General features: G+C 32.0%; 10 protein-coding genes across 10 annotated transcripts; 5 read left to right on the forward strand and 5 right to left on the reverse strand.

The window, feature by feature from the left end:
* Positions 1-581: 581 nt before the first annotated feature.
* BX663DRAFT_500571 (uncharacterized protein) lies at positions 582-2,363 on the reverse strand. The gene has a single exon (XM_051526344.1). It carries the CDS (start codon positions 2,251-2,253, stop codon positions 1,018-1,020), a length of 1,236 nt encoding a protein of 411 aa, XP_051385668.1. The 5' UTR covers positions 2,254-2,363; the 3' UTR covers positions 582-1,017.
* Positions 2,364-3,627: 1,264 nt separating this feature from the next.
* Positions 3,628-4,090, forward strand: BX663DRAFT_500573 (uncharacterized protein). Its single transcript, XM_051526345.1, has one exon. The coding sequence runs from the start codon at positions 3,739-3,741 to the stop codon at positions 3,901-3,903; it is 165 nt and encodes a 54-aa protein (XP_051385669.1). The 5' UTR covers positions 3,628-3,738; the 3' UTR covers positions 3,904-4,090.
* A 1,281-nt stretch (positions 4,091-5,371) lies between these two features.
* On the reverse strand, positions 5,372-6,496 carry BX663DRAFT_484161 (uncharacterized protein; the record flags this gene model as incomplete). Its single annotated transcript, XM_051524537.1, has 2 exons — positions 5,372-6,070; positions 6,158-6,496. The coding sequence occupies 2 exons, from the start codon at positions 6,494-6,496 to the stop codon at positions 5,372-5,374; spliced, it is 1,038 nt and encodes a 345-aa protein (XP_051385670.1).
* Positions 6,497-6,775: 279 nt separating this feature from the next.
* Positions 6,776-8,475, forward strand: BX663DRAFT_290448 (uncharacterized protein). Its single transcript, XM_051522011.1, has 8 exons — positions 6,776-7,119; positions 7,201-7,243; positions 7,322-7,369; positions 7,438-7,492; positions 7,596-7,714; positions 7,777-7,858; positions 7,907-8,095; positions 8,250-8,475. Exons 1-7 carry the CDS (start codon positions 7,054-7,056, stop codon positions 8,088-8,090), a joined length of 597 nt encoding a protein of 198 aa, XP_051385671.1. The 5' UTR covers positions 6,776-7,053; the 3' UTR covers positions 8,091-8,095; positions 8,250-8,475.
* BX663DRAFT_290431 (uncharacterized protein) lies at positions 8,040-8,676 on the forward strand. Its single transcript, XM_051522010.1, has 2 exons — positions 8,040-8,095; positions 8,250-8,676. Exon 2 carries the CDS (start codon positions 8,274-8,276, stop codon positions 8,643-8,645), a length of 372 nt encoding a protein of 123 aa, XP_051385672.1. The 5' UTR covers positions 8,040-8,095; positions 8,250-8,273; the 3' UTR covers positions 8,646-8,676.
* A 30-nt stretch (positions 8,677-8,706) lies between these two features.
* On the reverse strand, positions 8,707-9,270 carry BX663DRAFT_429779 (uncharacterized protein; the record flags this gene model as incomplete). Its single annotated transcript, XM_051522755.1, has 1 exon — positions 8,707-9,270. One exon carries the CDS (start codon positions 9,268-9,270, stop codon positions 8,707-8,709), a length of 564 nt encoding a protein of 187 aa, XP_051385673.1.
* A 332-nt stretch (positions 9,271-9,602) lies between these two features.
* BX663DRAFT_412892 (uncharacterized protein) lies at positions 9,603-9,782 on the reverse strand (the record flags this gene model as incomplete). The annotated part of the gene is made up of 1 exon (XM_051522315.1): positions 9,603-9,782. A coding segment is annotated over one exon (180 nt), but the record flags the coding sequence as incomplete, so codon positions are not given.
* Positions 9,783-9,895: 113 nt separating this feature from the next.
* Positions 9,896-10,105, reverse strand: BX663DRAFT_429619 (uncharacterized protein; the record flags this gene model as incomplete). Its single annotated transcript, XM_051522746.1, has 1 exon — positions 9,896-10,105. A coding segment is annotated over one exon (210 nt), but the record flags the coding sequence as incomplete, so codon positions are not given.
* A 2,582-nt stretch (positions 10,106-12,687) lies between these two features.
* Positions 12,688-14,407, forward strand: BX663DRAFT_559070 (chitin deacetylase 1). The gene is made up of 2 exons (XM_051531836.1): positions 12,688-13,576; positions 13,713-14,407. The coding sequence occupies exons 1-2, from the start codon at positions 12,776-12,778 to the stop codon at positions 14,217-14,219; spliced, it is 1,308 nt and encodes a 435-aa protein (XP_051385676.1). The 5' UTR covers positions 12,688-12,775; the 3' UTR covers positions 14,220-14,407.
* Positions 14,408-16,596: 2,189 nt separating this feature from the next.
* Positions 16,597-17,525, forward strand: BX663DRAFT_500591 (uncharacterized protein). Its single transcript, XM_051526346.1, is given in 6 exon segments — positions 16,597-16,691; positions 16,746-16,929; positions 16,940-17,031; positions 17,086-17,194; positions 17,219-17,273; positions 17,324-17,525. 4 exon segments carry the CDS (start codon positions 17,008-17,010, stop codon positions 17,397-17,399), a joined length of 264 nt encoding a protein of 87 aa, XP_051385677.1. The 5' UTR covers positions 16,597-16,691; positions 16,746-16,929; positions 16,940-17,007; the 3' UTR covers positions 17,400-17,525.
* The last annotated feature ends 184 nt before the right edge of the window (positions 17,526-17,709 follow it).

Genomic DNA, 17,709 nt, shown 5'->3' on the forward strand with positions numbered 1-17,709 from the left:
TTTCTTTCTTTCTTTCTTTCTTTCTTTCTTTCTTTCTTTCTTTCTTTCTTTCTTTTTTTTTTTTTTTTTTTTTTTTTTTTTTTTTAAATCTCTTTCATTTCAACAAAAAGAACATAAAGAGAGGATACGGAGAACAGTTAATACCATTGATATAATAATAAAAGAACGCTTTGTAATTACTAGCTGCTTAAAGAAAATAGAGGTCAACAAAAAAAAAAAAAAAAAAAAAAAAATTGGGTAATTTTAAGTTTAGACACAGATGTTTTAAACTGTATCCAACATAATACAACTATCATCATCTTTATATAGCAAGTATAGAAGACAATACAAAATAGACCGTTATTATTATTATTTAATTGCTTAGTGTATGATCTCTAATATATCCATTTTTTTTTAAAAAAAAAAAATATAGAAAATATAAATTACATGTGAATGATGATAATAATATTGTTGGGTCTATTCTTTTTTTGGAAGATATTTATTGCTTTTTCCTTTTTTTTTAAAAAAAGAAAAAAAAAAAAAAGAAAATAACTGTCATTATTATGTAAAAAAAAAAAAAAAAAGATGAATATATTATGTTATATGTACAAAAGCAGAAGAATTATTATTCATTTTTTAATAAGCAATTATGTTATATGCATAGATAGTTGTTATTGATTTAAAATGTACAAATGTTATAATATGCAAGTGAATGGAGAGAGAGAGAGAATGATTATGTATCAATATCGATGAATATTTATAAAATGGAAGTTTGAACTTTCTTTGCTCTTCTTTTCCTAAGAGTGCCATTTGCTACTTTCTCTTGACGTGTTACACGACGAGAGCGCATCTCTGCATGACGATTGCGATAAGAGTCAACTGCACGCTGAATAAGACCTCGACGACCACAAAGTTGGTCTTCATTTAACCAACAAAGTTTCCAACCAAGCTTATTACAACTTGTTTCATATTCCCAACGATTACCGTCGTATTCTTCTCTTTCCACATTAGCTCTTGGATAAATCTATTATAGGATGATTATATACATATATATGCATATAAATACGAATAGTAAATTTTAATAATGAATGAATACATATATATAAATATACATATACATACAGCATTTTGAACTCGGAAAGTAGCAGGAATATTATCCAAATTTACACTTTCAACATCAGTACGAACTGTATATTCTTTTACGAGACGATCATGTGAATAAAGAAAAGTAATATGTTCAATACCGTCAATAACTCTTGCAACCGGTTCATGAGCTGATAAAGAGACTACAGAAGCAACAGAAGGGTGAGAAGATGCTCGACGACGATGTGTACGTGTAGGAGTAGAATGACAATCGGTCGATTTTCGACGCATAGCACCTCGACCTTTATTATTATTTGTGGATGTTGAAATAATTTCATTCGTAGATAATTTCATGATAGGTATCGAATTATTATTATTACTATTATTATTATTATTATTATTATTATTATTATTATTAGTAGTAGTAGTAGTAGTAGTATTAGTAGTGGTAGTAGTAGCGGTAGTTGTTAAATGATGAGGTAAATAATAAGGCATAGAAGGTGGTGTAGAGATAGTACTGTTAGGTGAATTACTACTTGATCCAGATATAGAAGAAGGTGGAGTTATTTCACGAGAAGGTTGCTGTTGAAATGAATTAACATAGGTAGGAAATTCATTATAGTTTATTGATTTTGAAGTAACAGGAAAGGATAAAGTTGAAGTAAAGTGATTATTATTGAAAGTGTTAGAAGGTGGTAAACAAACTGGAGGAGTAGGAGGAAGAATGAATTGCTGTGACTGAGATTGATAAGGCATAAATAAGGATTGAGATTCATGTTGCTGCTGTAAAGAAATATTGTTATTATTGTTATTATTGTTATTGTTATTGCTATTATTATTATTTATTATTGAGGGTTCCTCTTTAATAGTAGGAGGTATTTGAATATTAGAGCTCCAAGGAGTAAACAAGTTATTTAAAGACGAAACTATCGAATTATTTGGCTGTTGCTGTACTTGGTCTAGTGGCCAAATAGGTTGATCAACCAAACTTGTCATATCAATTTCTGTAGAGCTTAATACATCCATAAAATTAGTTTGTTGTTGTTGCTTATTATTTTCTGTACCGAGTAATGACCATGAATAATTATTATTCATGTATCGATTAGACTTTATTGCGTTATTCATTTTATCATCATAAGTAAAGATTTGGTCAGAAGCTGAAACTGTATTTATATATGATGAACTATCCATTATTACTACTTATGTCGATAAAAGAAAGAAGAGAAAAAAAATTTTTGTTAAGAATATATAAATCAACGAAAAAGAGAAGAAGAAAAAAAAGAAAAAAAAGAAAAGAAAAAGTAGAACTTTGAATAAGAATAGGTCTAGCTTTTTTTTTTTTTTTTTTTTTATACATGTATATGAATATTTATTTATATACAAATATACATTTATGAGTTCATCCATGCGTGCATTTTTTTTTTTTTAAATGCGAATAACTTACATAGAAAAAAAAAAAGAGGTGAGACGAAATGAGTCTGAAACATTAGTGGCGATTAAAAAAGTAGAACAGGTTTTACAAATTTGACAGCTGGTTGGCTAAAATTCAATCAATTATACACTGTATTTTTCAAATTTAATACCTAATATAATAAATGATACCAATAATTCTATAAACTATTTTCCATTATTATTAATAAAAGAAACAATATTTTTTTTTATTAATGTAATATGTAATTTATATAAATTTGTAACTAAAAGATCTAATAATTATTATTCTTCGTTATCCGGGTTAACACTATTTTAATTTCAGTTTTACATTATTAGAATTTTTTTGCCAGCTGAACCGATCTTATCCTAACAGGAATTTAGTAAATCATAGTCTTCTATTCATTCTTACTGTATATGCTTTACTTTTCTTTTTTTTTTATTTTAAATAGGCAAAATTATCATACATCAATTAAAAATATAGGTTCAAATTGCTTGCCTAATATCTATATATATATCTATATTTATACATATATACCTATATATATATATATATATATATACATTTATATACACATACATGTATCCATGTCATGTTTACAACGATTATTTCTTGATCCGTATAATAACGTGAAAATAAGTTACAAATGACTAAATCAAGTAAATCAATTGGTTGCAGGTATAAAATTCAATATCAGCTATACAAATATGTATTATCACTTAATCGATCGTCGTCCTTGTGATTTTAAACAATAATTTATCCGAGCTTTTTTATTATTATTTGACACCAGCATACTCATTATTACTGTGGAGTAAAAAGGAGAAAATCATTATGATTATTATTATTCAATAGATTCATTATAAGAAAGAAGAGGTCTTTGTATAGTAGAATAAGACTGCTGGGTTTTGAAAAAATATTTAGACGCAATTTTTTTTTCTTTTTTGCTAGAACGAGTTTTCTGTCAGTGAGACGATTTTGAATAATGATGAGACAAGAATAATTTTAGCTAGGACGATTCAAGATTATGGTGGCACTATCTTTTAAACCATTTGAGAAAAACGTGTGTAACGCTGAGACTACTATGAGCTAATGTGAAACTATTTTAAAACTACAAGATCCATTGAGCTGAAACTGTTTTTATTCTTTATTTCATTCACTACTCTATTCACCTAACAATGTCTTTTAATAATTATAAGACAGAAGAGTAAGTGCAATTTGTAGACTAATACACTACGTCTGATGAAGAAATGAGAGAAACGGACGAATTGTTAGACATAGATTATGTGCACGCTCAATACTCTGTAATGAACGTTACTAATATGAATAGTATGGCCTCTGATGAATTAGAAGAAGTAAATAAAAACTTAAGCAATTTACTAAAAGACATCCTCTGGATTCTCGTAACACCTTAACTCCTCGAATAATGGTCGCCTGTCAAACTGTATTTCTTAAAAACTGTGTTGCATGGATAACATGCATCCAAATACTTTTTCAAAGCCCAGTATATTTGGTCATAGTATGACTTCTGGTAAGGTTTATATCTCTGAAATTGTATTTCAAAGTCCTTTTTTTTTAGTCCAACTAGCCACACTGATTGATTAGCTCAGTAAAAGCTCTCTCTCTCTCTGGAAGCACTATTTTCTATCCTTTTGCCGCCTTCAAGAACAGCTTTCATTACTCACATTTATTATTGCAGTATTGTTAATTTTTTGTGTGTAGTAAAGTGTATTCAGCTTATTTGTTTTACTCTACTTTATTGTTTAGCTTGACCTAGCCATTCTTTAGCTTTTTTTTTTTTTTTTTTTTGTTACCGTGAGGACAATATTTGAATTGATGACTTAATCAATAGATATTATCTCCCAAAAATAAAATAAAAATATTTACTATAGGTATAAAAGGAAAATAAAGCGTGGCTCCGAGAGGATGTATTAAGTTGGAAGCCAGAGACTAGTTTAGTTTCGGCAGGTATCCTGATGTTTTTCATTTAGCTTTATAAGTAAAATATAAATCCTTCTAAAATAAATGCTTCAAATACTATAGTAGATTGATATAATAGGAAGTAATTAGCTTACTATTATAATATAATAACATTTATATATTCTCCATATTCACATTCATACACTTTGCGAAGAATTTTTGGGAGTGTCGAATTCATCCTTTGCAATTTTTTGATTTGATATCTAATTCTTCGAGTGTTTCAGTTTCTTTTTGTGTCTAATATTGCTTCTCTTCTGCTTCATGTATAGTTTTTGTCGTATTTGAAAAAGGTTATACACATACAAATAATCGGGTATAAAGAGATTAGAGTTCACATGCTCTACAACACACGAATAGAGTTATCAATTAATAATATTCGTTGAGTAACGCTTTAGTATAATTGTGAGTAGCAATACTCATGTACAGAAAGGTGTTAGAGTATTACTATATATAAATACACCTTTATTGATATAAAAACAACACGGTGCTCACTACAAATTGGAATTAATTAGTCTTAATACTCAGAAATTTCAACTTAAATCAAAACTACTTGTCTCTTGTACTTTAATAAAACCGTACACAGAATTTTACCTCCGCAACAACACTAAAAAACAAAACAAAAAACACCACCAGGTAGCCAGCCCTGATAAATCTCCTTAAATATATTGAACGACTTAATAACAAATACAGTGTGCAAGAATCATTTCTTATAGAGTCTACATTTAAACAGAAAATACATGAAATAAACTAAAAATACAGAGGGGAAAAGAATAGCTGATTTATTTATTTTTTTGAAATGATATATACAATACTATTATTAAATATAATCTATTTAATATTCCCACTATGTATTGACAAGCTATACTATTACTATGAAGTTTATCATTCAATGAGTCAAACTAATTATTTCTTAATTTGTAGCTCTTGATTCACATCGTCAATGATCATCTTTTCCCAGTCACCCATACTAACGACATCATCTGGATGCTTTACAGATCTTGATTTTGATAAAGCTTCTTGAACATATTCAGGTTCTTCCTCCTTTTCTTTGCTGCTCGCTGATTCCTGACTCGATCCATAGTAGGTAACATATGGCTGATCAGCATTCACAGAGAGATCCAAATTATCATTCGAATACTTCTCAATGGCATCTATCATAGATATTAACTTCATATGATTAAGTGTAACGAGCCGTTTAAGAGAAAGCACAATTTGAAGCAATTTGGCTGCTGCACCATAATGACCAGAGACAGATGAAATAAAAGCAGTTGCTTTTTTGTATACAATAAAGTGGCCAGATGGAAGCATGCGGGTTCCAAATACTGTAAGCTTTCTTTCCTGCCATTGGCATGTCACTGCTTCCAATTCTCCCACTAACGTGCTTGAGTTGAGCCAATTCGACCAAAGCGTCAACATGTTTCGCTGCATTTCTTTACCTTTTTTGAAATCATATAGGGCTTCTTTATCTGTTGGTTTCTCTTCAGATGTCAGATAATCCGATCCATCGTGATTATTACGAAGGATAAAATCCACACGTTGCTGGGCAAGATCCTTATTAGTTTCTTTCAATTTCTTGATGACCGCAGAACAGCATTCAGCCCTCTTAACATAAAAGGTATTGTCAAATAAGAATGCTCAATTCCAAATGAAGCTGTAGAGATTTGATCGTAGCCAACCTTCATCGTTAACATCGTTCAGCCTTTTTGAACGCCAAATATCAAACAGTCCATTTATTGCCGTTCTTAAATGTTTGATATTTTCCGACACATTATTATTTTCAAAAAGGGAACGTAGGAGCTTTTCTTCATCGTCTAAAGTGTGGCAAAGACCCAAATCAATTAGGATTCGTCGTTCTTCCAAAGTGACTGCAGATGTAAGACTGAAGTTGTAATGACTGATAATCATTGGTATTACTGATTTATACATTCTGGAAATTGGTTTCGTAAAATCAATAATATTTTCTTTACAGTCCTTGCTATTGATAATACACTTTAGAGCTTCTTCCGGTCCAAGATCCTTGAGAGCCATTCTGGACGACTCTTTGGGAATGAATGCTTTCTGTCTTTTTCTATTCTTGCTGCTTCGCAGTAAGTGTTCCTTACTCTGCCTTTTTGAATGCCGTTGTTTTGAAGAGGATGGCTGTTATCCTGTGGACGATGGCTGGTGATTATATGATGATTGTGGCGTTTGAAGTTGTTGTAGTTCAATTTAACAACTTGCGTTACTTTTCATCACCAAAATAGCATTTGTTTGCCTGTCATTTGTAATTTGGCTTTTGAACAAATTGATGACGTGAGAACTCTTCATCAACTTTGCAAGGGCTGGCGTTCTTCTCCTAGCTTCTTTGGCTTTATCGCAATCATGATGGTCCTTAAATGTGTTCAACACTGACTCGTATTTGCTTGATACAGTTGCCACATCGTTTTCTAAATCGACAATCAAATACTTTGAGAAGATTATTTTTACCAGCTCAAGCATATTCCAATCTGCAATGCTATTTGCATCTAGGAATGTACGAATGTTTTCTTCTACCTTTGCACTAATTTCAGAAAGTAAACTCAAGTTGGCGATAACCTTTTTTTAAAATGGGAATATGCAATACTTTTTTTTTTATCAATATGAACTTCAAAAATTATGACGTCACACATGACGTACGCTTAAACACACTGCAAAAAAAAAAAAAATATTTATTTTATTTTACTCAATAACCAACCCTAACTTTTATATACCAGAAACCAAGCGATAATGGGAAGAGAACCATTCTATTTATTGATGGTGGGATACAACTTGATTACATTCACATAATGTGGTACATTTTATATAACTTTATAACTAATTACTTAACAATAATAGTCTTTGATATTCACTTCATAGTCAGAGAAAATACTACAGTAATATCAAGTAATATTAGGAAAAGGTAGAACATTGTATTAAGATAGAATAAAGATGGAATCATGCTGTACATTTAGTGGATGAAAAAAAAGATCAGGCCAAACATCGGAAGATGTGCTTAAAGTGGAGAAGGTAAAGATTACCTCAAAGTTGCTCTTTAATTGAAGTCAGCCGTAATGTAATTGATTGGTTTAACGATTCCATTTGTGCTAATTAAATCTGTACACTTTTATAGAGTCGCTTGTTCTATGTGGATGTTAATCATTTATCTTGAAGTAAATGACATAGCTATTGATGCTTATCATTATAAGGTCCCTCTTCTTGAAGTAAATGACATAACTATTGATACTTACTGTGATTAACGTTACCAAGGCCAATTAAGAATTTCTTAGAGTGTTTAATCAAATTATCTTTAGCTCAATCAAAGCTTTCCATTTTTTACAGAAGGGCTCGAATATTTTTAGTAATCAATCAAAACAAAATGCTTCAGATACTATAGTAGGTTGAATAATAGGAAGTAATTAGTTTATTATTATAATGTAATAGCATTCATATATTCTCCATATTCATATTCATACACTTTGCGAAAAATTTTTGGGAGTGTCGAATTCATCCTCTGCAATTTTTTGATGTAATTGTTATTGCTGCTTTTCCAATACGGTCAGCTATTAGTGGTGTCTTGCGAACTTCTTTGCTTGATCTTTGTCCAATACTCTTCAATAGGATTTAGTAACAGTGAGTAAGGTGGTAAAAAACATGGCAGTATGGCCATGTTTACGGATGACATGCAAAACATTAGGTGTTTTGTTAATTGCAGCGTTGTCCATCACAAAATACATGCTTTTTAACCTTAATTTATTCAACAACGCCCTATTTCTTCAATAAATAGTAACAAATGACTTGAGTTGGTCCCATGAGGTGGGTCTCTCTTAGCACCAGCTATCTTTTGTTTTTTTTTTCTGCCACTAGTTTTTGGAATTTGCTGAGAAAGTGCAGTCAATTCATATACAGACATACAACCCAGAATATTCAAGTTAATACTTTTGGGTTGAACTTCCACTTCTGCGGGTGTTCTCCTCTTCGACCAGGCTACAGAGTGCACCCTATTCTTTTTGAATCCGCTCTCATCAATAAGTACGGACCTTCTTTTAAAATTGATACTGTTATCATTAATATACTCAACAAACTGTCTTCGCAGTTTCCTCAAATCTTCAGAATTATGAGCTGTTGTTCTGGTTTGAGTATGAGTGAGCGTAAATACCATTTTTTTTTAAAAATAAAATAAAATAAAATAAAATTGGTGTTTACTGCAACAGGCCGTGGCACTCAACTACTGGACACTTGTCTCACATATGCGGTCGAGGGTTCTTGATATAAGGAAGTTTTTTTAACTTCCTATTTTTACATTTGGGGCAGAACGACGACGTCTTGTATTCGTCCAACAAGTATACTTGTAACCCTTCTTTCTTCAACATCCTCCTTATACCAACACCTCTGATAGGTTCGTGATATTTTGTATTACTAGCGGACCAGTTGCCAAGAACAAGTACACAGTCTTCACCGAATTTTTGCTTTAACGTCTTTGGCAGACGGGCGTCTAATTGTTTCCTATTAATATAAGAAGAAAGCTTTATTTTTCTGAAAGGAAGTGATCCAGGATAATCACTTCGATAATAGTTTGAAAGGAGATCACTTGCATTCCGTCTTGCTTCTAAATATCTAGAGTACTTCTGGGGATCAACTGTCGAAGTGGAATGCGTAGTCAAAGACTTCTCCAAATCACTGACTGTCTTGGGCTTATTTTGCTGATGAAATTTTCTAAATTTTCTTGACTTTGTCTCCTTAGCCCTTTGATTGCTGGTGTATCGATATATGAAGCTATCGTGTCTTGATTCGCTTTTCTCGCCCATGCAAAATAACATATCCCTTCTACCAGGATCTATAAATACGCACTTGTTGGTGGTAAGTTGAAGCTCTTCGTTGTTCAACTTATCGATATATTGAAACTCGTTATTGTTTGTTGGAAAACGTTTACTGGTATTTCTTGTGCTGCCTTTGCTGGTTTCCTTGTTTTGTTTCTATATCGAGACCCTAACACCATCTGTATGGATCATTCCACGAAACTTGAGTGACTTTGCATCACCTTGATCTTTTAGGGCATACAGGAAATGTTGACGGCTTTTTCCCAAATAAGATTTTTATCTAGTTTTGATCTTTGGGAATCTTCCAAAATATTGTTATTCAATATCATAGAGTCAATGGTGACATAACATGGTATATGAGTTCGCCTCAATGGGAAGCATGCGAATGATTTGAAACCTAAACGTTCACACAAATCAGCTAATTTATAATATGCAATAGGATTCGCTTTGCAGTCATAATAAATATTGTTGTTCTTGAATTTATATTGTGAACTATAAGTGCCAAAAAAAAAATCTCGTATATGTGCGATCGCTTCTTCGGTTAACTGATCCACGGTTAAATTTTGGATATTTCCTGAAGCAACTGATAACTTCAATTGAGTGCAAGGTTGTGTTATCTCGTTTTTAATGATTTTTTAATCTCTTCTTCAGCCACTTTTTGCTTTTTCAATATTTCTCTTCTTGCCGCTATTCTGTCTTTTTGCTGTGCTAGTAAATTTACAAACGTCCTAAGCTTATTGCCAAATTGCAGCATGATGCCGTTTTTGTAGGCAGTATCTGTCTTTGCACACTCGTATGCAGCAATTTTTTGAGAATATTTCAATTCTATGGGGGTATAGCCACATAATCCGCACTATTCGTTCAAGTATTTAATCAAATTTCTAAACTCTGTGGTTTTAGTTGATTTTGTAGGTGGCAACTTCTTCGTGTGTTGCACAAGTGACGAAAAAAACTTGTATGTAGAAGTCTTTTTCAGCATATTTTTTGATATCGAACGCTTCACATCTTTTTAATTCACTGATGAATAAACCCCAAGCCTGCCCCTTCCATCCAAATGAACTCTTCACACGCTCACATAGTTTTTCTTGTTTGTATATATGAATAACCGTCTTCAGATGCCCCAAATCTATTGAAGATCCACTCTCTTATCTCTTGAACCTATTACCATCAACATTCCACACTAAGAAAATGAGAAAATCAATTGATGTCTGGCTCATACGCTGGCCTTCTCTATATGCAATACTGCTTGAGATGGATTATCTTGCTTCACTCCCAAATCCCTGAAACCTCTGACCATTATCTTCTTTCAATACAACAACGAATTTCTGATAGTTAATTATCATTACTTATACATACACTTTAACATTTTCCCTTTTATCCCAAAAGGGTTTTTCTTTCCTTTTTTTTTCATAGCGATCTGACCAGGGCAAAACAGTATATAAATGCTATGTGCTCATTGGCCATTTTTTAATTTTTAAATAAAATTCTTAATCGTATTATAATTTATCACATTCGAATGTCGTTCTGAGTATGAAAAAATAATCACGACTACTATTGGACCAAACGTATCCAAGTAAATTAAATAAACTTTGATTTAATATTAATTTACTATAAGTAAGCAGGGAGCTTGTTAAGATAACGAATGCTAGCTTATTATTGCAGATTAAATTAAACTTTTTATAGGTTCTCGATCTCTTCTAAGGCGACATATAATAAACTATCTTTTATCACTTTATGTTACATTGTCACAGAAGCGATCTTGGCCTTCTTGGCTCAATAAACATGACATTAATTTTAGCGTAAATCTTTATTCAACCCGTATAACTCTGCCACTTTCTCAATTGCTCTACAGGAATTGTTATATCTTAAGATAGTACAATTTATTACCTTGTTTCAGTCTTTTTGACTTCAATCCTTTCATCATTTCTTTGATAATTTTATTTATACTATAGATTCAATTTCCAAATCATTTGATCGTCATAAGATTACCCTATTGTTTTCTTTTTTTTTATTGATTTGTCCGGATTTTTATCTCTTAATCAATTAATATTTCAGAAACATTTGACTGTAGGTATTTTATATTTGATTCTGACACCTTACATTCGTACTTCTATAAACATAATAAAATTGAGTAAATTCAAGATTCATATGTCTGTTCTAATTAAAAATGAATAATTGCCTCTGAAACCGCTCTTCTACCATAACTATCTTCCTCGTCCTCACGTCTGTCCTCTTTTGCCACTTTTATCATCAGCTCATATCTTTCTTCCTGTCTCGTCTTTAATATGAGTACCATCCCATCACTATAAACACTTACTCGAAACTTATTTTTTAGCTTTACCTTCGCCACTTTTATTTTCGAAAGGCTTCCAAACAAATAAACAAAAAAAAAATTTTTTTTTCTTTAATTTCTTTTTATTTCTTTCATATATTAGAATTGTTTGATATCAATATTTGCACAAAAAAAAAAAAAAAAAAAAAAAGGGATCTACAAATGGATTCCTATTTTGTCATTTTCCTGATAGCTTTTCTACAATTGCTTGTATTCTTTGTTCCTATCTCACTCTATCTACTAATATTCTTGATCATTTTATACTTGTGTATACATCAAAAAGGAGAATTTCGGTTATTACATATATCAATGCACGTTTTTTTTTTACTCCTTAATAAAACCTTAAATAATATCCTTCCAATTTTGTAAAGTGTCATTGTTATCATATCTATTATTAGTCTTCATCATTTGCACCTACTACTTCAACAACTAAATTTTCGCCTGTCTTCTTTATGACAAATGGCAAACACGCTAGCAATTTGTACATCACTAAATTCTATCAAATAAAAGCTTCTTTATTTTGAAGAAAAGTGGACTTTTTGACAAAAGCCATCAGATTTAACCATCCTTCTTTTATAAATCTCCTTTTTTTTTTTTTTTTTTTTTTTTTTTTTTTTTTTTTTTCATTCCCAATTTGTTCCATTATAATTTTAATTATACCCGGTTTTCTATTTCTATTACTTTCCTTTTCTGCCATTTAAACAACTTTAAATAAATCAACACTTCTATTTCCTTAAAAAAAAATCAATTTATTAATAAAATATCAACAATTATTCCTAAATAGACTGTACAGCAATAAAATTTTATGCCTACTTCATATCTTGTGAGCAAATAGTAACCAGTGTCGCACAACAAAAATTATAAGTAATATTTACTTTTTTATTTTATTTTTATTATTCTATGTTTAGAATAATTATAAGAAAAAGTATAAAGATTGTAACACAAACTAAACTGGAATATAGTAAGTCCGGACTCAGTAAAAGCAATGTATAAAAAGAAAACCATAGCTTTGAAACTGATTATTTTTACCTTTTTTTTTTATATTTATAATCATCCTTTTTTTTTTATTTAAGAAAAAAAAGAAATAAGAATCTATATTTAACATTTATCCTTCCATTCATTAAAAAAATAACTCTTCGATTACTTTTTTTTCTTTTGAATATGTATATTAAGATTTTCGCCATTACAACGGCTCTTCTTCAGGTTGCTAGCTTTGCTCAAGCTGACACTACTAATAAATTGGATAGTTCTACAGTTACAGCCCAATTATCAAAGCCTCAAGACTATTGGAAGAATTTCAAATCCCTAGTTGATCCTAACAATATTACTATTCCTAGTATTCCTCAAACTACTTCCACTGATCCCAGTGTCCAATGTACTTATTATCAACCTCCTCCCAATTTTATTTTCAATCCTAGTGAATGGCCTAATCTATGGGAAACTGCTACATCGAATGGTATGAATGAGACTGACGAGTTTAAAACTCTTTATAACTCTATTAATTGGACCAGTGCTCCTAACATCCCTGTTCGTAAATTGAACCCGGATGGCTCACTTGATATGACGGGCTATGATGAAACAACAGATACTGACTGCTGGTGGTCTGCTACTACCTGCACTAAACCCAAACATGAAAACGTGAATGAAGATATTTACACCTGTTTTGAGCCTGAGACTTGGGGTCTTACTTATGATGATGGCCCTAACTGTTCTCATAATGCCTTTTATGATTATCTTGAAGCTCAACAAATCAAGGCTACTATGTTTTATATTGGTTCTAATGTTGTTAATTGGCCTTACGGTGCTCAGCGTGGTCAAAAGAACGGACATCATCTTGCTGATCATACTTGGTCTCATAAATTAATGACCACTCTTACTAATGCTGAAGTCTTGGCTGAACTTTACTATACACAAAAGGCCATCAAAATGGTTACTGGCGTTACTCCCAAGTATTGGCGTCCTGTATGTATATCTATATATAATTTCCTCTCCCCTCCTCCTCTTTTCTTTTCTCTTAAATAGGGAAAAGTTATATACATATATATATATATGTGTGTGTGTATATATGTATATTAATATTAATATTATTTATTATTAGGCTTTTGGTGATGTTGATGATCGTGTTCGTTGGATTGCAACTCAACTTGACTTGACTACTGTCCTTTGGAGTCTTGATACTGATGATTGGGCTGCTGGTTATTCCGAAAGTATCGATACCGTTAAAAGTACATATGAAAGCTACATTCAAATGGGTTTAAATGGTACCTTCAAAAATACTGGACAAATTACTTTGACTCATGAAATTAACAACACTACTATGAGTCTTGCTCTTGAATTCCTACCTAAGATTGAGGCTGCCTATCAGCATGTTATTAACGTTGCTACATGTTCCAATATTAGTTACCCTTATGAAGAAACAACAGTCAAATTCCCCACTTTCAATGAAACTATATCTGGTGAAACCTCTAACACCACTAATCCTACAGCTTCCTCTCCTTCAGCAACTATTAATAGTCAGAATGGTCATATAACTTCAAATGGTATTCACATTAATCCTAATAGTTTGGCTTTAGCTGCTTTTGCTCTTGCCGCTTATCTTTTATAAATTGAAGAATAAGTTTATAACTCTTCCCTTTATTTATTTATTTTTTTTTTCTTCTGACTCCTCTCCCTTTCTTAATTTATTTATAATTTTCAGGAGATTTTCAGATAAATCCAAATTTTAAAGTTTTAAAATAAGTAAGAGTATAAAGTAAAATTGGATCATATAATCTCATCTTAGATATCTGTAATAATAATGATAATAATAATAATAATAATAAAAAAGCATATTATAACTGTCCCTAAGATCAATAAGTAGCAAATTAGATAAAAAAAAACTGGATTATACATATAAAGACTTACTTGGAAATACGTTTTACTAAACTATTCGAGGTAAATAGCGTCTATTATAATCAAAATAGGTTATCTGAAATGGCAATAATAGTTAAAATTTGAAGTATTGTTATCTGTTGAAGAGAGCTCTAAAAAAGTAGTATATCATTTGCTGTTTTAGTAACATACAATGTGTACATATTATTAAGATACGTACTTATTTTTTCAAGGAGCAAATATGTATATAAGATAAATAACCATAATAGAATATATAGTGCACTTGTATAATAATTCTCTCTATAAACATATTAACAATATTTACTCTTGTGTAGAAAAAATGGCAACACAAGTCCAACACCTAAAAATTTATCTTGTTCTGCTGAATATAGATTCGTAAAAATAACTTTGTAAGATAAACTGGGGTAATGCAAGTACGCGTAGTAATTGATTCCACTCAGATTACACGTATTAGTTATGAATATATGTCTATAATGTTTAAATAATTATTCTCTTCTATGATTACGTCATCAAATAGAATTTATTATCATCCTTATTCACAAAATATATAAATACTCTTACATTATTAACCCTTATTTTTGTATAATTGGAATTGAACTTAACTCTTAATAAACTTATGGACAACTCTCAACGTACTTATTTTGTCTGTTTTCTTTTATTTTATTGTACTTCTCTTTTTATTCCTTATATATATTTTATTATATTCTTACCTGTAAACCACAACAACAACTTATGAGCCTAAGCATAAAATCTTGATTGACATAATGTTGAGACTCAATTAAAATGGGGGGGGGGAGGAAGGGTAACGATTCAATTTGCGGCGCGTAAACCACATCCAAGATATATACTCGGGGCATCTCTTACCAGTAAACTCAACAAATGATCCTCTTCCCAACCCCTCGGACCTTCCATATCAACCTGACTCGCACCCTTTTAATTTGGATACAATAACTGACTCCATTGCCCACCTACCGAAACAAAAGGCTCCTGGTATTGATCATATTAAGTTGATAATGATAACTCCTATTGCTGATATAGTTGCTCCCACCATCCTACTCTTGTTCCAATTATGTTGGAACTGGTCTTATACACCACTATTATGACGAATGGCACAAGTAATTCCTACCCACAAAAAAAAAAAAAAGTCCAACAGATCCAGCCAACTTTTGACCGATTAGTCTAACATCTACCTTAAGAAAGCTGTTTGAAAAATGCATATATCATGAACTCACTTACACTAGCCCTTCATTAGACATAACACAAGGAGGTTTTCATGAAGCTCGTAGTTCTCTTGACCAGGTCTTATACCTCACAGAACTCTGTCATATTCTACGTCAATACCATCGCTTCAAGCCGACGCTGCTTTTTCTTGACATTAAATCGGTATACGATACAGCAGATCAATCTCACACATGGCAAAAACTGCAACCGTTCGTACAACCCGCGATGCTTGGTATACTCCAAAGCCTATTTGATAATGTCCACATTGAAGTACTGCTGAAAAACATGGCTTCCTCTCGCTTCACCCCAATTACTGGTCTGGTGTATTATAAGGTTCAGGTTCTATCCTGTCACCGTTTTTATACTCCATTTATATCAATGAGTTACCAGACCTGCTTAGATCTCAATCACTTGCTTTAGATGATCTTCAAGATGCTACTCAATTTGCTCCAGTAATTACCTCGTTGCTTTACGCCGACGATGTAGTATTAATAGCCTCAGCTACTGCAATGCCATCATTACTCCGAATTTGTGAAGATCATAGCTACCGCCTAGGCTACCGATGGAGTCCATCAAAATGTGTTGTTGTTAAACCGCCCTCTGATGAACTGCCATACTACCTCTATGATACGCCTCTACCGAGCGAAGCATCATTCAGTTATCTTGGAATTCCAATCAAACCTGGTGGACTTACTGACATTGCCTCCCTCATCAATCTCAACACTAAAAAAAGCCAGATCATCTATGAATCAAATTTCCTCTCTTGGAGTCAATCCCAAAGGAGTTTAACCGCTTACTCTTAGTACGTTTCTACAGCCAAATGATACGAGCACAAATGGAATATGGTCTTGCTATCTGCGCCTTGAATAATAGTCACTTTACAAAACTTGAAGCCTGTCAAAATGAATGCATTGGACGTATTTTTGGTGGTTCTGCTAGATCATCAACTAAAGTAATGCTGCACCTAGTACAACAACCTTCAATGATAATCCGAGCTACTATTCTGCAAGCCAAATACCTTATTCGATCAATGCAAATACCGGACGATACATTACTGAACAAACTTCTACCTCATCTTCAAATGTCCAACAACCATTCTCAATGGTATAAACTAACAAACAGTCAGCCCACTCTGGAAAGAATGTGCCTCTATCTTGGACGAACTTGATAAAAAGGTTTTCAAACGACTCTGTCTGCGTTTTCAAAAAAAAAAAAAAACTCAATAGCATCACCTCTATCAGGGTTTAAATTCCAAGCTTTTTCGTGCATGTCGTCCTAATATGTTCATCGATCCAATCCTTTGGCTGCCCATGACGAATACGGAAAGAAATCAAGTCCTCCGCTGGCGCCTTGGTTGGCTACCTGGTGGTATACCTCGTCTATATCCCTACCATCCTTCTCAAATCTTCAGTCGTACTCATTCTATTGAGTGTCTACATATGCACCATCGACTCCAAATGCCAAGAACGATCACAGACCCACTCTTCTTCCTGCTAAACCAACTACCTACTAAAAAAGCTAAAATGCTCACAGGATGTGGCTCCTTGGACAATCCGTTGGCTAGTTATTTGTATCACTCTACATGAAATGAATTACCTCTATCATGAAAAGGCGACCTCCAGATCCTCCCTCAGAACCCAGTGCACTACTGGTGAGACAGTTACTCAACTGAAAAAGTGCTAACATCCTTGTACTGTCTCTGAATATTATCTTACTGACCTTTTTTTTTCCCAATTACTTTATTTCTCTCTAACTCATTATATTTATTTTATCTTTTACACATATACTTTTATCCTTTACCCTTTTGCCTCATAAGAGGGTTTTTCTTACTTATATACTATTAGAACTGATTAAGGCAATATAGCAGATGAAAAATGCTGTGTACTCATTTGGTCAAAAAATAATAATAATAATAATAATAAAAATTCAATTTTAAACGTAATTTCAAAGAAATAAGGAAGATTAAATTTAATGCCAGCAAT

The sequence above is a fragment of the Cokeromyces recurvatus genome, assembly GCF_025118155.1.
Source record: "Cokeromyces recurvatus strain NRRL 2243 chromosome Unknown BX663scaffold_5, whole genome shotgun sequence".
NCBI lineage: Eukaryota > Fungi > Mucoromycota > Mucoromycetes > Mucorales > Mucoraceae > Cokeromyces > Cokeromyces recurvatus.

What these genes read in the sequence shown, in the direction of transcription:
- BX663DRAFT_290431 (XM_051522010.1), top strand. Translation starts at nt 8,274, where the DNA reads ATGAGGTGGGTCTCTCTTAGCACCAGCTATCTTTTGTTTTTTTTTTCT.
- BX663DRAFT_290448 (XM_051522011.1), top strand. Translation starts at nt 7,054, where the DNA reads ATGGGAATATGCAATACTTTTTTTTTTATCAATATGAACTTCAAAAAT. An exon ending in CATAACTATTGATACTTACT is followed by an intron (nt 7,715 to 7,776) that starts GTGATTAACGTT and finishes AATTATCTTTAG; the next exon opens with CTCAATCAAAGCTTTCCATT. An exon ending in AAAATGCTTCAGATACTATA is followed by an intron (nt 7,859 to 7,906) that starts GTAGGTTGAATA and finishes ATAATGTAATAG; the next exon opens with CATTCATATATTCTCCATAT.
- BX663DRAFT_500571 (XM_051526344.1), bottom strand. Translation starts at nt 2,253, where the DNA reads ATGGATAGTTCATCATATATAAATACAGTTTCAGCTTCTGACCAAATC.
- BX663DRAFT_500573 (XM_051526345.1), top strand. Translation starts at nt 3,739, where the DNA reads ATGAGAGAAACGGACGAATTGTTAGACATAGATTATGTGCACGCTCAA.
- BX663DRAFT_500591 (XM_051526346.1), top strand. Translation starts at nt 17,008, where the DNA reads ATGTTCATCGATCCAATCCTTTGG. An exon ending in TCATCGATCCAATCCTTTGG is followed by an intron (nt 17,032 to 17,085) that starts CTGCCCATGACG and finishes CGCCTTGGTTGG; the next exon opens with CTACCTGGTGGTATACCTCG. An exon ending in CTCACAGGATGTGGCTCCTT is followed by an intron (nt 17,274 to 17,323) that starts GGACAATCCGTT and finishes GAAATGAATTAC; the next exon opens with CTCTATCATGAAAAGGCGAC.
- BX663DRAFT_559070 (XM_051531836.1), top strand. Translation starts at nt 12,776, where the DNA reads ATGTATATTAAGATTTTCGCCATTACAACGGCTCTTCTTCAGGTTGCT. An exon ending in CTCCCAAGTATTGGCGTCCT is followed by an intron (nt 13,577 to 13,712) that starts GTATGTATATCT and finishes ATTTATTATTAG; the next exon opens with GCTTTTGGTGATGTTGATGA.